General features: G+C 48.9%; 1 protein-coding gene across 1 annotated transcript; it reads right to left on the bottom strand.

Moving 5' to 3' along the window:
• Positions 1-417: 417 nt before the first annotated feature.
• On the bottom strand, positions 418-8042 carry Ccdc177 (coiled-coil domain containing 177). The gene is made up of 2 exons (XM_017801308.1): positions 5110-8042; positions 418-5009 (listed from the first exon to the last, which is right to left on the bottom strand). Exons 1-2 carry the CDS (start codon positions 6322-6324, stop codon positions 4122-4124), a joined length of 2103 nt encoding a protein of 700 aa, XP_017656797.1. The 5' UTR covers positions 6325-8042; the 3' UTR covers positions 418-4121.
• Positions 8043-17037: the final 8995 nt, after the last annotated feature.

Raw genomic sequence — 17037 nt, 5'->3', positions numbered from 1 at the left:
CACCATGCATTTGTCTGTCATCCATTCACCCATCCCTCCACCCCGCTCTCCATCCAATATTTATGTATTTATCCTATGTGAGGTACTGTGGCATGTGCTCCAGGAGATTTGATGGCAATATGCAGCCCCTTATGTAGAGTCATCTCTGTCTCAACAAACTGTTTAAAAGAGATGGACAGGGGCTAGAGAGATGGCTCAGTGGGTAACAGCACTGGCTGTTCTTGCACAGGACCCAGGTTCAGTTCCCAACATCCACATGGCAGCTAACAACTCTCTGTAACTCCAGTTCCAGGGGATCTGACTCCCTCTTCTGACCTCCTCAGGCATTGCACAACATGGGTGTGCTTACTTACACGCAGCCAATACAGTCATATACACAAAATAAAAAATAATAAAATACTTTAGAGGAGAGGGACTAAGTGACAGAGACTGCATAATGGCTTGAATACAGACTGCATTTTACATGGTATACCTTGGGTATGGTTTATTGCTCAACAATTCATGTGCTAGAGACTTGATTCCCAGGATGACAGTGTTGAGGTGGTGGGACTTCTAAGAGGTGGGGTCTAATAGAAAGTAGTTAACACTGTAGATTCTACCCTCATGGATGGACTAATGCTGGTATTGCAGGATGAGTTGGATCTGGTGGGAACGGATGCATTCCTGCCAGCGCGTGTTAATATGCAAGTGTGTCTGGGCCTTTTCTCAATCTCTTGCTTCCTATCTTATGACACCCTCTCCACGTGCCCCTGAGATGTGATGTCATCCCGAGGTCTGCATTAGAAGGCAAACAGATGCTGGTACCATGCTCCTTGGACCTCCAGAATTGTGAGCCAAACAAATCTCTTTTATTTATAAATTAGGCAGGGGTTTTGTTAGAGCAATACAAAATGAACTGAGACATTCTTCTATCTCCACTACCCTACAGACTTTTTGCCTTTAGCAAAGTCTGATTACCATCCCCATTGAACCCAGTCTATATGCTTCCAAAGGGACATTTCCTTTTTCCTGTCCAGATGGGGTACAGACACTGGTCCGTGCCTCAGAAGGACATTGGACTAGCTTCAGGGATGATTTCCTCTGAAATGGGTTAGGCTCATTTGTTTCCTTGGTAATCAACCAAATTAAAGGGACTTCTAAGTCCCCCATTCCTGGGGCATTTGTTACAATGCTGTTCAGGGATAATTCTGCACACATCATCCCTGCTCCCCTCCAATGTCCTCTTGTTGCATTTCAAAGAAGTATAAAACTATTCTCTCTGGAAACATTTTTTTAAAAAGAATATAAATTAAGGGTTCAAGGATTCTGGACATTAATCTTCTTCAGAGAGAAACATGGGCATATCCTTAGAATATACAGGTCTTTCTTCCTTACTGTGTTGTTGTTTTAGGGCAGTGTTTCACTAAGTAGCCCAGGCTGGCCTTGAATTCATTATCCTCCTATGGCAGCTGAGTGCTAGGATATGAGCCACCCCTCATATGGTCTGGAATTTGAAGGAACCATTTCTTACTGTCATGAAGTTTGAATTCTGGATTTGTTGTAATTATACTTGGCTATATGGGACTTTTTTGGTAAAAATCTACATTTTTGTTTTTACACAGTGGTTCTCTCAGTGCAAACCTCTACTTTGGTGCCATTCAGGCCTGGGCCTTTGCATTGCATGTGACACTACAATTTGTAGTTTCCTTTTCAAGACCATTCTTTCTGCACCAAGTCATAAAGTATATTACACTCTCCAGCCATAGCAGTTATGACACACACACACACACACACACACACACACACACGTTTATAGTGACTGCACCTGCATTCCAGACTGCTAGAACTGGAAGAGTGCCTTGGATTCTAATTTACCCTCAGTGTTTGCATACAGTGAAAGATAGGAACCATAATCCCTGATCTACAGGTGTGGGAACTAAGGTACCGAAAGATGATCTACCCAAAGTCACTCAGTAAGGTGAAAAACAAACTGGGTAAAAGGCCAGGTAAGATCACCTGTGCCTTCCACTGCTTTGTCCAGAAAACCAGATTGCTTCCTCATAATAATGCCCATACTTTGAAAGAAGTAGTTTTAGGGTAGAGCTTCCTGGGAAGGGTTCAGAAGCAACTCAGGAACCACAAGATCAAAGAACTCGAATCACATTAACATTTTAGTTAAATGCTCCTGACTCATAGACAACACCAATTATTACAGCTCACTGACAAGAAGGAAATAGTCAACCATTCAAGAAATAAGCCTTGGTTCAAAGCTCCTTTCCTGGTTTCACAGTATCTCACATGTAACACCTAAACACAGCTTCCTTCAATACAAGACTCTCCTTAGCATGTAATAGGATGGGGTGACAAGGTATGTGGGCACGCGCGTGTGTGTGTGTGTGTAGTAACCAGTCACTTTAGAGACAATTATGCCCAGCAGAAAATATACCAGACATTCTAATGTAGTAGTTCTCTACCCTGATTCCTTTTCTTTCTCTCTCTTTCTTTCTTTTTTTGGTATTTTTAGTTTACTTCCTGACCTTGATTTAATATAAAAAAAGGATGATTTTCTTCCATCTTCCTTAGTGAAGGCAGAGTGATGGGTGGATATAAGTGGGGTCAATTTCAGCTTCATAGAAGGAACACTCTAAGGGTTAAAATTGCCTAGTGGTAACAACCTTTAGACCAGGGAGTGGTCAGGTATTGCAAGTATTTTCCCCCAGAGGCTAAATGACCACCTGCCTGTGCTGCACTGCCCCATCTACTACCAGGAACCCATATTCCCAGAAACAAACGAGTCTAACAGCAATCCTCTTGCCTCCCAACTCCAGGTCAAGAAAGGCACAAAGGAGACCAACAAATAACACTGAAGTGGTGCTTTGGATCCAGGAGATCTTGAGGTACCAGAAGAGTTCTAATGGCCCCATCTGTCAGATGGGAAAGGTGAGGCACCAAGAGACCCCCATCAAATACTTCAGGTATAGATGAGAGGGTACCAGGAATTTAAAAGGAAGACTCTTTCCTAGGGCAGGAAGAGAGATAACCCTACCAACACCAGCACAATTCAACGCAGGGGCAATTCTGGTCCTTCAGTCACCACAGGCAAGCGGCCAAGGATTCTCAATTGTCCTTAGCACACAGAACTGACTCCTACACAGAGGGAGTCCCACACAGCAGACTCTCCGGGGCCCACCTCGAGACTGCATTCAGAGCTAGAGCTTCAGGCAGGCATAGCCTGGGCAGGCACGTAAGGTAGCTCTGCTTCTTAAGGCATGGCTGCTGTCTGCAGGAGCAGATCCCACACTGGGAAGTGGCATTAGACACTTCTTCCACTGAAGTAAATCGATTTCCATAGAAGCTTCACTGGGTGGAACACTGTTGCCGAAGGAAACCACCATCTTCAGGGAGGGAGAGAGCTGAAGGCTTCCATTAAAGCTAAGCAGCATCACCAATCCAACCCATTTCCTGCGTCACATGGGAGAATAAGAAAGGAAAAGGGAGACAAATTGATTATTATCTGCAGGTGATTGTCTAACTAGAAAACCTAGGGGACTCAACTGAAAAACTATGGGAATTAACAAGAGAATTTGCTCAGGTGTCCAATTAATGGTCCAGCATTCAAGACCAATAGCTTTTTTGATCACTGTGCATGGACTAACATCTTCAAAGAGCTGTGCTTTCTGAGGAGACAAGTTTTGTGCAACTTATATTTGAAAGACGGAGGTGAGCCAGGGAGATGCCCCTCAGCTGCTGCAACTGAAAGTTGTCTTGGACACAAATCTCAGAAAGATGCTTGAGGCAGCTGTTGCAGAGGGGCCCTGACATTCACCTCTGTGCTCTCTCCTAAGGGAATCCTCTCTCACCCCAGGTGCTTTCTACTGGAATAGAAAAACACATATTGGGGTTTGGCAAAGGTGAATGTGGGGAGACTGCCAAGTCATCTCCAAATAAAGTAAGTTTGTAAAAACGAAGGTGGAAGATTTAAAAGTCCCGAGTGTCCAGCCTCTCACTGTCTCCTGGTTTAGAAGTCTAGAGACTTGGTGGTGGGGCGGGGCCTGGAGTGAAGCCTCCCAGGGTATGGTCAAAGTGGCTGAGGGAGGCCCCACCGGACTAAATGGTGCAGTCTGGCCGGCACAAGGCGGCTGTCATTTGCGATCCAGGCTGGCTTGTAGCTGGGCCTCTCGCACCATGCGGTCGAAGGAGCGCCTGTTGGTCTCTTCCCGAACCTTCTCCCGCACGTGGAAGGAGGCCCGGGCCGTGGAGCGAGCGCTCTCCAAAGCGCTTCGCCTTTCTCGAAACAGCTGCTCGCTGCGCTCCAGCTTGCGCCCAATGGCCTGGAGCAGCTCCCGGCGGCGGCAGTCTTCGTCCCTCTCCACCTTCTCCTTGTTCGCGCGTTGGGCCCTCTCCTTCTCCAGTCGGGTCTGGACCACGCGCCGGGCCTTCTGCTGCACCGCCTCTTCCGCCACCTGCGCCGCGTGCTGCAGCCGTCGCTCCCCAGCCCGCGCCAGCGCCTCCAAATGTGCCTGATGCTCCCGCTCTTTGCGCTCGGCCGCCTCCTTGGCTCGCCGACCCTGCAGTTCCTCCCGCCGGGCCCGCTCCCGTAGCTCCCGGGCACGCTGCTCCATCAGCTGCCCGTAGTTCTCCTGCGCGCGCCCCAAGCTGGCCTCCAAGGAGCTCCGCAGGCCCTCTCGCTCCTCATGCTGCTGCCGGACCCGGCCTCGAAGCAGCGCCTCGTGGCGCGCACGCTCCGCCCGGCTCATCTCCCGCTTCTCGCGCTGCAGCTGGCCCTCATGGCGCTGCTTGGCGCAGGCCGCCCGCTGAGCGCGCTCCCTACGGACCTGCTCCGCACGCTCCCGCCCTTCCTGCAGACCCTCCTCCCGCTGCTTCAGGTTCTGCTCCTGCTGCAGTTTGCGCAGCCGGTCGTCCCGCGCCACGCGTTCCGCCCTCTCCCGCCGCAGCAGACCCTGGCGCTCCGCCAGCTCCCGCCGTCGCTCTTCGCTGCGCTCGCACTGCTGCTGCTGCCTCCGCGCCGCCTCGCGCTCCTCCCGGCCCCGCCGGCAGCCGCGGCCGCTCCCCCAGCCCCCGCCGTCGCTCCTCGCTGCGCTCGCACTGCTGCTGCTGCCTTCGCGCCGCCTCGCGCTCCTCCCGGCCCCGCCGGCCGCGCCGTTCCTCCACCTGCGCCGCCCAGGCGCGCCGGCCCCGCTCCAGGGCGCGCTGCTTCTCGCGCTCTTCGCGCTCCCGCCGCTGCTCGGCGCGCACACGCTGCTGCTCCCACTGGCCGTGGGCCGCGGCGCGCTGCTCCAGCAACAGTCGCTCCTCCTGGTGACGCGCCAGCATGAGCGCCGCTATCTTGCGGTCGCGCTCCGGAACCCCGCGCAGGCCGCGCTCGGCCCTCACTTGGCGCACTATGCGCTCCACGTGCTGAGCGGTCTGCGGCGAGTGGCTCAGGTCGCCGAGACTGAAGCTGCGGCTTGTGAGTGGAACCAGGTCAAGGGCAGAAGGGCGGCCCAGTGGGTTGGGCGCAGAGGAAGCTGAGCCCGCTGGGCAGCTGTTCCTGGCGGGGCCTCGAGGTGGCCAGCGAAGTTCCCGAAGGCTCTCCCCGCTATAGGACGACGACGATGCGCCCGACTCGGAGCTGAGGGTACCGTCACGCCGGCGGGACAGTGAGTCCAGCGACTGACTCTTCCTCCCGGTCCGGGAGCCCGCGGGTGGAGGCCGGGTCCTGGCGGAGGGCGGACTGGGAGAGGTCCTTCGGGCCACACGCGGTGCGGGCGAGGCCGGGAGGCTGCTGCTGCAGCTGCTGCTGCTGCTGCTGCCTGCGCTCAGGGCCGAGGCGGAGGCCGGGGCTGCTGCGGGGCCCAAGGGCGTGAAGAGGCGCCGCTTCTCCTCGCGCACGATGCGCTCTCGCTCGGCACGGCACTGCTGCAGTTTGGCTCGCCGCTCAGCCTCGTAAGCCTCGTACAGGCCGGTGGCCACTCGCATGGAGCGGCCCGGGGCCTCGCGCACTAGGTCGGCCAACGCGCGGGGCAGCAGCTCCACCGGCTTGACGGCACAGCGGGCGCAGGCCTCCAGCGAGCGAGGACTGGTCAGCACGTAGCGGCTGCCCTCGGCCTCGGGACAGTCGAAGTTGAAGAGGTCGAGGTGCAGCAGCGGAGACTGCTCCCGCTGCCCGCCTTCTGCTCCGCACGGGACTTCGGCCTTCCGGGGCAGCGGCGCGGCGGCGGAGGCCGAGGAAGCCGCAGGCTGCTGGGCTCCCTGGGCATCCGGGGGCACGGACGCTGTGGCCCCATCCCCTTCCGAGCCACCGGGTTCCGCTCCCTCCTCCTCTTCTGGCACCGGGTCCACCATAGCTGAGCCTCGTCCTTTGTTGGAGTCTCTGTGGTGACAAGGAAGGACTTAGAGGAATACATTTGAGAGCTGTTTCTCCCTCCTCAACCACATTCACCTCTATCAACTCAATTGGATTTCAGATTAAGGCTCAGAGGCGTGGTGGAAAGTAAATCCTAAAACCCATGCCCTGGAAAACCCAGGCTGGGAGGCGGGTGGAGTTGGGGGGATGTTGGGGCCCAGAGAGCAGCTTCAGTCTCCCTCAATATTGGAATGCGAGGCCTGGGGAGAGACTACTCTGGCGTCAGCCGGGTTAGATGCATCCCCTCCTGCTGCAAGCTAAAATGGAAAGACCGAGGCGCAAGGCAGCCACCAGAGAGGGAGGCGCTGGAGGATTCCGGGAGGATTAGCGTATTTGTTTGTGGTTTAGGCGGGCTGCTGGGGATGCAGATTTGCAGAAACAAAAAAGGGAACCGGCCTGTTCATCCCGGAGTTCATTGGTGTGAGGACTCCAGTGGCCTAGGAAGAAGTTTATGGTTGATTTCTCGCTGCCAAAGGGACCCCGGGCGCGGGGCCCCGGGTGATTGGAAGGACTGAGAGAAGTCCCCAAAGGTTCTTTTGCAAAGGGTGATGGATCCTTCTTTCTCCTGCCTCTCCAGCAGGGCTTGCTGGGAGCTCTGCCAGCCTCCTCCACCCCCCACGGGGGGGGGGAATTGTGCACCTGGATCCTACCCCATGCACTCGATCTCCTCCAAGGCTGAAGATGCAGCTAAATGTTCTATCAACCCCAGAATAGGCTAGGATGCCGGCCCCCAGATGCCCATCAGTTCCCACACAACATCACAGCCGGCTGGGCTCCTAGGGCGCTGCGAGCCTGACCGTTCAGTGCCCGCCGCTATTAGGTCCCTAGGCGGGTCTACTTACCCCAGGTCGGGCTCGAGCCCCCGTCGCCGAGGGCTTTTGTTCACCGCACAGCGCTGTCCTCAGGGTCTCTTCAGTCCTGGCGCCGGCGGGGTCGGGTTTCTGCCGGCTGCAGCAGTGAAAGGAGCTCCAGCTGCCACCGCCAGCGTCTCTCCATGGGGTCCGCGAGCAGGGCGTACATGTCCCAGGGGCTACCTACTCGCGAGAGGGGAGTGCGATAAAGCCTCCCTAAAATAACGCGGCTCTGCTCCCTTTGCTCACACCGCACTGATTCTTAAAAAAAGGCAGCCGAGTTCCATCACCGCTGCATCCATCTCCACCTCCCTTGCCAAGGTACCGCAGGTCTTTCGCTGCCCTGGGCGCCTCCTGGTGGACACTTTAAGAGTGTTCGTTTGTTTGCTTAGAGAATGATGAAGAAATTAAAAATACAGCATCTATATATTTATGTATACATATGTTAATATATGTATCGAGACATATGTAATGCATATATAGAGATGTGTATATAGCAACATCACCAAGAAACTAGCCTTTCAGCACCTAAGCTAGGTACAATGAAAGAATCACTCAGCACATTTCTCAGGGGGACCCTGAGAAGGAAACAAACACGATAGCAAGTAATTAGACAGAAATATGGCATCTGATCTAAACTGTGGTTTTATTCTTCAAGTACGAAGATGCCATTACTTTGCCGACCTAAAATTTTTTTAATGAAAAAAAAAAAAAAGCCCAAAATACTCTTACGGGTTTGAAGCAGGCAGAACGTGTGATGTAGCGTTTTATGAGTTGCTAATTCCAGATAATAAAATTAAAGCTAGTTGGTGACACCTTTCCCTACCGCTTTTCCATTTTGAGTTCCACATTGGAATCCTCCAAAAAGGGTGGGTGGAGCATAGTATTAGAGCACATGGAGAACTGTGTTGTTAAAGAATTTGGGGCTGGGGGGATGGCTCAGTGGTTAAGAGCACTGGTTGCTCTTGCAGGGGACTTGGGTTTGGTTCCCAGCGCTCACACGGACGCTAACAGCCATCTGTAATTCCAGTTCCAGTTCCAGGCTCCATTGTCCTCTTCTGACCTCTATGGGCACTGCATGACACGATTACACCTACATATATGCAGGCAATACACTCATACATAAAATATTTTAAAAAGAATTTGAAAGTCAGGGCTGTGGGGGGAATGAAAGGTTTTGAGCGAGGAAATGACAATTTAATTTTCTGTTTTAGGAACATTAGCAACCACAGGGTAAGGCAAAGAAGAATTAAAAAACCCAGTTAGGGAGATGCTGCAGTTACCCAATACAAAGAGGGTTGATACCAGAGAAGGAAAGGGGGGGTGGGTAGGTTCTGGAAATAAGAGTGAAAGGAGCAACACTCAAAGATCTCTTGGCTTCAGGATGTGACCAACAGTGAAGGAAGTGGATGACTGGAACGGTGAAATGCAGTGTGTACCACTAAAAGTGGATCCAGGAGGGTGGATTAGCTGGTGTGGGATACCTGGGATGGGACTTTTCCTTTTTGTACCAGTTGGATATAAAGTAGGGCTGTTCCACACGTGGTTGGATAAGTCATGGTAGAGGTCTAGACTGGAGCTAGATTCAGGATGTCATTACCTGTATAAGATTCTCAAAACCAGGGGCTGGAGAGATGGCTTAGCAGTTCAGGACACTGACTGTTCTTGTGGAAGACCCAGGTTCAAATCCCAGCACCCACATGGCAGCTAACAACTGTCCTTAACTCCAGTTACAGGGAATCCGACAGCCTCTTCTGTCCTCCACTAGCATTGCACGACACAGGTACACTTACATACAGGCAATACACACATACACATAAAATAATAAATTAAAAAAATAATTTTAAAAAGATTCTCAAAACCAATAATGTGAATGGGATCATCCAGGAAGGAAAGATGAATTGGTAAGAGGCCACAGGACATGGTTAATTTGAAGAGAAAAGAGGCCCGTGTAGGAGGAGAATAACAGTGAGTAGGAAGTGTACTGTGTGAGCAGAGCTCGAAGGAGAATGTGCCCCTACTGCAAAGGGCTACAGAAGTTCAAATGGATTTCTTCTGGAGTCAAATATCCTATGAAACAGTCTTAGGTGACGCTAGCAAAATCAACTTATTGTGGGAGCAGATGTCAACATGCAATGGCAGGTGACAAAGTGGGAGGTATTGGACCTTTTAACTTTCAAGTAATAGTGTTGAGAACTGCAAAGGGTTTGAATTTTATCCTAGTTAATGCTAGCAAGTTAGCCTGCTTATGGTTCATAGGTGTTGGCAGAGGACATGATACTCCTGAGTCAGAAACACAGTACTTTGTTATTTGTGCACAAATAGAACATGATATTCATGTTCCTTTAAAAATATTGTACTATTTTTATGTGTCTGGGTGTTTTCCCTGCATGTATATAAGTGTACCTGTGTCGTGCAATGCCCATGGAGGTCAGAAGAAGGCTTCAGATCTCCTGGAACTGGAGTGATGGACAGTTGTTAGCTACTATGCAGGTACTGGGAATCAAACCCAGGTCCTCTGCAAGAGCAGCTGGTGATCTTAACTGTTGAGCCAGCTCTCCAGCCCCAGGCTCATCATGGTCTTGATCAGAGTGGGCTCAGATAGAAACTGTACATAAAATGGGCTTGTGTCACAGTTGAGCCACCCTAATATTTTAAAGGGGACTGTGATGGTTAATCTTCATCGTCAACTTGACTAGATTTAGAATCACCTAGGAAACATACCTCTAGACTATCTTTCAGGGCCTTTCCAGAGAGGTTTAACTGAGGAGGGAAGAAAGACCCACTCTGAATGTGGGGGCACCATTCCATGGGCTGGAGTCCTTAAAAAGTGAATGTGAGACTGGGGATGTAGCTCAGTTGGCAGATGCTTGCCTACCGTGCACAAAGCCCTGGATTTGTTCTCTATTACCATATAAAGCCAGATATGGCAGTACATGCCCATAATCCCAGCCCTCAGGAGTAGGGTAGGAGAATCAGGAAGTTCAGGGTGATGCTTGGCTACACATTGACTTGGAGGCTACCCTGTGCTGGGCTACATGAATCCCTGCTTGTCTAAAAAAAAATTTTTAAGGAGAATGTGAGCTGAGTCCCAGCATTCATATATTTGTATCTGTATCTCTGCTTCCTGACTGTGGACACAGTGTGGCCAGCCACCTCAAGCTTCTGCTTCCATGCTTTGCCACCATCACAGACCAGATCCCTTCCGTGTGTGTGTGTGTGTGTGTGTGTGTGTGTGTGTGTGTGTGTGTGTGTATGTTTGTTTTGAGACAGGGTCTCCCTGTGGCCATAGCTGACCTGGAACTTGCTGTGTAAGCCAGGCTGGCCTCAATCTCACAGAGATCTGCCAGCCTCTGTCTCCCAGAGTGCTGGAACTAAAGGTGTGTGCCACCACACTCATCTTGGATCCCTTCTTAAACCAGGAGCCAAAATAGACCCTTTTTCCCTTAAGTGGCTTGTATCAGGTATTTGATTACTGCAATTAGAAGAGTAATTAATACAGGGACTAATAGTCAAATGGTCAGACTCTGTCTTGAAAGAGGCATAATTTTAGTTATCTTGGCTGACAAACAAGTCTTCTCTCTGACCTGATGGGAGCCACTATCTCAGTTGAACAAAACATCTGGCAATATAGACCAGAAGAGGCTTGACAAGACATTCAACAAGAATTAGTCTCCATAGAGAAAAGGAACAGTTGGTCACATGGCTCATAAGATAATGGGGCTTGGATTTGGACCAGGCTCTGTCTGATCCTCAGCTTCCACAGACTTTTTTTTTTTGGCCTTACACCAATCCTTAGAGATAATAATTATTAGGTACATTATTTGATCAGTTAGTGCAGTAGCTGTTAATTTAGACTGAAACAAAACAAAAGCCAATGGTAATGTGTACAAGCCAATGTACACACATTTATTTAAATTCCTTTTGCAGCCAGGTGTGCTCCTAGTCCCAGCACTCAGGAGGTTGAGGCAGGAGGCTTGAGGGTTTGAGGCCTGCCTGGGCTGCATAGCAAGCAAGCAAGAAAACATAAACCCAAACCAACTAACCAACCAAACATAAAAAAAAAAAACCTCAATTCCTCTTGTTCAGCTTCCACTTCCTGCCTTAGTTCTGGGCATCCTGCTCAGTTCCCTTCCTCTTAATATTTACCCTGCAGAACAGAGGTTTTTTTTTTCACTCTGAAGTTCTAGATCAGAATTTAGCGAAATCCACTGCCAGTTTTTGTAAATTAAGTTTTACTGGAGAACAGGCATACTTATTTGTTTACATATTATCTGTACTGCTTCTGAAAAATACCAGCCAACTTCAGTAGTTTTTGACAAAGACTTTATGACTTACAGAGTTTTAAATGCTTATTACCAGGCTCTTTTTAGAAATAGTTTCCCAACCCCTGTTCTAATAACTGATGATAGTTTGTGTGAGCCGTCAACATACTGCTTCACAACTTCAGATCCACCCCGCAGTACCTATTCTGGAAATAGAGACTATTTCCCACTTGACAATGAGCCAGAAGGGGTGGGGGTGGGGGATATAGCAGGCAAGGAGGCTTCTTTTCCTGGTTCGTCCCAGCTACTGGCCTTTTCTTGGTTTTGCTACCTAATTAGTGGTGCAGAAGTACAGGAGCTTCCTGTGTCACTCTGCTCCAGCTGTACACCCAGAGCAGTCCCTTGGTGATATCAGGATCCTAGTCCAGGCCTGGGGACCACCTTCCCTTCCGTTCCTGAGGGTAATACTGCCTGCCCTAGGCCTTGTGCCTTGGTCTGGCACTCTCTGCTCTCTCCAGCCTCAGTTTACCAGCAGTTTTGAAGATGGTTTCCTCCTTGCCCAACAACAGTGGAACAACTTGGAACAGGCAGTTGTCTGTGTTACCTCAGAGGCTGCAATCTCACCTTCTCTAAGACCTGAACCATGGTCTTGAGGACGGAGCTTTCCTTCCAGTTGTCTTTCCTGGAGCACCCCAAGGCTGAGGGTATGCACATTTACTTTCCTTTCATAGCATAATTCCTCTCTAATTAAGCTTCCCCTGTTTAAATTACTATGGCTTTCTGCCTCCCAAGTGGATCTAGACCAATATGATTAAAATATCTCCATTCCCAGTTCTTGAGATTAAAGCATTAAGAAATTTCAGATGCAAACCAGCAAGTAAAGATAATATTTGTCAAAAGAGCATGTTTTATTTATACTTTAATAAGTAATATGTACTTATTAAAGTAGGAAATTAGACAATATAGAAAAGAGGAAGGAAAAAAGTCACCTGTAGGAAAATAATCACTGGAAGACTAGCACTGTCACATTTTGGTGTATAACACCCTTGGTAAGGACTTAAAAGTAGACAGGTAGACTACTTGTACTGCAGGTAGACCAGCCTTTTCTGTTTCTGGTCATGATTGTTAGGGGATCAGGATGTAACCTTCCTGCTCAATGCATCAATGAGAGGGAATAGGATCTGAGTAGTTGTATTCTGCCTGCTGAATGTGCCACAAAACCAGCCTTATCAAAAATATTTTAAAGGTGTGCACCTTGTCCCAGCACTCAGGAGACAGACACAGGAGGTCCTCTGAGTTCGAGACCAGCCTGGTCTACAATAGTGAGTTCCAGGCCCTAATCCTACATAGTGAGAGACTCTGTCTCAAAAAAACAAACAAACAGGGACTGGAGAGATGGTTCAGCAGTTAAGAGTACTGGCTGCTCTTGCTGAGGACCCAGGTCCAATTCCCAGCACCCACATGGCAGCTAACAACTGTAACTCCAGTTCCAAACTCCGGTTCCAGAAGAATCTAACGCCTTCTGACCTCTATGGGCAGTACACAGCATGGGTGCACTTAAGTACACTCAGACAATGCATTCATATACCAAAATAAAAATAATAAAGAATATTAAAAAACAAAAATATTTTGGGCCATTAAGCCACTTTGGTGAATCTTCAGCATTAACTGTCTGAAGCAGGTGATGCTTATGTTCCCTGGACCAGCAGAAACCAACATGACTGGGCTAGGAGATGGCTCAGTGGGTAATGTTCTTGCTGTGTGAACATGAGGACCTGAGTTTAAATCTTCAGGACTCACATAAAGCCACATGCATGTGTCTATAGTTCCAGCTCTCCTGTGGTGGGACAGGAGGCAGAGATGAGAGAATCCCGGAAGTTTGGGGGCTAGCTAGCCTGGCTCATGCAACAGTGAATAAGAACAAAAAGATCCTGTTTCAAACAAGATGGGGGGAAAGGACCAACCCCTGAAGTTGCCCTCTGACCTTCACATGTGTGCTATGACATGCATGCACCCACACTCATACACATATCACACACAAACACAATTTTTTAAAAATCGGGGGGTGGGAGGTAGTGTCTGGAGAGACAACTCAGTGGTTTAAGAGTACTTGCTGCTCTTGCAGAGGACCTTAGGTTCTGTTCCCAGCACCCACATGGTGTCAGACAACCACTTATTAACAACCACTCCAGCTGACCTCTGTAGACACACACACACTCAGACACACAGAAATATAAAGACATAAAGATGTTAAAAAATCAGCATGACTGCATCATGATGGTGTCAGGAAGAAGCCCTAGAGGGAGCATTACAGTGAGTCCAGTAGTGTTTTTCTCTATCATCCCACCCAGCACTATCTTAAATGATACTGCAAAGTGATTATTCTCCCCGAGCACAATCATGCATTGGGCACTTTGTCTGTGACACATATCAGTCTGTTCAGGAGTGGGTGTTGCTCCTGAGTCAGGCTTGTTTCCAGTCTGTCTCTCTTACTGGGTCATTTACCTTCTGGATGCTGCAGGCCCCTTCCCTCTTCAAAAGGGCTGCTTTGAATTATGGCCATTGTTCTCCACAGGCTTCTTCCCTCACTCACACCTGCTATCTCTATTTTCTCTCTCTTTTAAAGAAGAGCTAGGAAGTCTGGAAACTCTGAGAAGGCTATGACCCTAAGGCCCTTACCCTGCATTTCAGTTAGAATAACAATCTCAACCATTCAAGAAGCTATATAATAAATCAGTTAAGAGAGCTGGTAAAAACACACAAGCCTGACAAGGCAGAAAGTGATCAGTACATTACTAATTAACTGGACATGGTGAATCCTTCAGCTTCTCTGAGAATGAATGCCTTTCTTGATTTTTCTTGATTGTATTTATTTTCTAGAGCTTCAGTAACAAAATGACACTGACTGGGTGACTTAACAGTAGAAGTTTTTGCAGTTCTGCAGGCTGGAAGTCCAGGATGATGAAAGCATGTTTGCTTTCTCTCCCTGGCTTGCATAAGGCCACCTTCTCACTATCCACTAGGTGGTCCTGGTCTGTTTTCTGAATCCTAATCTCTTCTTCCTCTTTCTATTTTTGTGTCTCTTTGTGGGTATGGGTATAGGTACATATGCATGTGTGTAGAGACAGAGGACAACCTAGGGTGCTGTTCATCACTAGCCTGGAACTTGTCATGTAGGCTGGGGTAGCTGGCCAGTGAGCCTCAGGGTTCCTCCTATCTCTGCCTCCCTAGTGTTGTACATACCACCATGCCCAACTTGTAAAATATGGGTTCTGGGGATCAAACTCAGGTACTTATGCCAGCCAAGATAAGCACTTTACTGATTGAGCCATCTCCCCAGCCCCTAAGAACATCAATCATGTTGGAGCAGAACCACCCTGATAGTCCTGTATTAACTCACTAATATCTGTAAAGGCCCTGACTCCAGTCAATTGCTGAGGTACTGGGGTTTAGAGATTCAATGTATGGACGTTGAGGGGATTCAACTCGGTAGAACATTGGTAAGATGGAAATAATGACTCCTGGCTATGTTTGGCCACTCTGATATTGGGTGTCCCTCTGTACCAACAGTGGGATAACAATGGTGGAGCCTCTTGTCATGGAGTCTCTTGTCATGGACAGACACTCCTGGGAGGACATCTAACTAGGTAAGCACTGGACAGTTCTGAACTGAGGCAGTAGTAGGGAGGACAGAGCAGAGAAAAAAGTTGAAAATATATACAAGAGGATGGGGATGTAGCTTATTGGTAGAGTACTTGCCTAGTATGCATGAGGCCCTGGGCTCAATCTCCTGTACTGACAGGAAAGAAAGTATCTATAAGAGAGAGGATCCACACAGTTGGTGAGTGATTAGGCATGTGGTTAAAACTCCTAGGTTTCTGGTATGGGCAATGACTGGGGATGGAGGGAAGGTAGTGTCATTTACCCAGGTAGGGAATGGAGGCGGAGGAAAGGCAAAGGTGATGGACTCTTCAATGTGTTGGATGGCCATACCCACCAGGTGGCCTGAGGATAAGCCCGTGTGCTTTAGAGTCTATAACCAGAGTTCAAATCTCAGCTTGTCTGTGTCCTGACTCTGTGATCTTGAGAAAGTTACTTGGCCCCTCTGAACTGTAAATTGGCTACAATGCTTCTCTCTTACAATGGCATTACTGAGAATTAAATGAGATGAAATATGTTCAGCACATAGCACAGTGTACTCCTGTGTCTGGGAAAATAAAGGAAGGTGATTGTTATTGTTAACTAAATTTGGACAAAATGAGGCGCAAATCTAAGCCTTTTGGTGAGCTTCCTTCATACTTGTAAACAATGTTTTTAAAAATATATATTTTTTATTTATTATTTTTATTTTATGTGTATGAGTGCATTGCTTGTATGTATGTAAGTGCACCCATGTCGTGCAATGCCACAGAGATCAGAAGAGGGCTTCGATTTCCCCTGGAACTGGAGTTAAGAACGGTTCGAAGCCGCCATGTGGGTGCTGGGAATCGAACCCGGGTCCTCTGCAAGAGCAGTCAGTGCTCTTAACCTCTGAGCCATCTCTCCAGCCCCGTAAACTATGCTTTTAACTGGAATCTCAGTTCCTCTGTTCCGTTTGGAAACATTGCCTTTTTTTTTTTTTTTTTCCCCACTTGCAGCTGAAAATCAGAGGGTTTCTCTGACACAGAACTGAGTGGAAGCTAGGATCACAGGATGGAGAGCAAATTCAATGCTCGCTCTCCGCTCCACCTCCAGGTGGCGCCCCTCCTCAGCTCCTCTTCGCATAGGTCTGCCAGGGATTTTCCAAAGCAAAGTTCCAGGCCTGGACCCCAAATAGCATCCTTCAATCCAGGAATGTGGAACATATTCCAAGGTCATTTTCATAAGGTGGCTCGAAGAAAGTGCCTCACTCTTGCCTGCTGTCGGAACTGACTTGGATTCACAGTACTGTAAGAGGGCACACCGGCCTCGTGCTCTAGTGTCTCCAGAGAGCCCTTTGTAGGCCATATTGTTGGAATGCTGTTTTGCCTACCTAAATTCTCTGTTGAAACTCACTCAGAAGTCATCTCATGAGGCCCTCCTTGCCTGGATTTTCAGTTTGGGCCGGGTACCTCACCACTGTATATAGTGCTTGAGTGAGTGAGCCTCTCTCTCTGTCTGTCTCTGTCTCTGTCTCTGTCTCTGTCTCTCTGCCTCTCTCTCTCTCTCCCTGTCTCTCTCTGTTTTGGTCTTTTTGAGACAGGGTCTCCCTGTAGTCCCAGGTGGCCCGGAACTCACTATGTAAACCAGGCTGGCCTTGAACTCACAGAGATCAGCCTGCCTCTGCCTTCCCAATACTGGGATTAAAGGCCTGTGCCACCACACCCAGCTCTGTGTGTGTGTGTGTGTGTGTGTGTGTGTGTGTGTGTGTGTGTTGAGATAGTCTATATACCCAAGGCTGGCCTGGAATTCTTTTGCCTCAGCCTCCACAGTACTGGGATTAATGGTGCATACCACCTTGCCCAGTTTTCTTCCTTCTTTCCTACCTTTACTTTTAAAAAAAATTTTATTTAGTTTT

This window comes from Nannospalax galili, unplaced genomic scaffold (genome assembly GCF_000622305.1).
Source record: "Nannospalax galili isolate Female #2095 unplaced genomic scaffold, S.galili_v1.0 scaffold42, whole genome shotgun sequence".
Classification (NCBI taxonomy): Eukaryota; Metazoa; Chordata; class Mammalia; order Rodentia; family Spalacidae; genus Nannospalax; species Nannospalax galili.
Note: the sequence above shows the minus strand (reverse complement) of the source record. Positions and strands in the feature narration are given on the sequence as shown.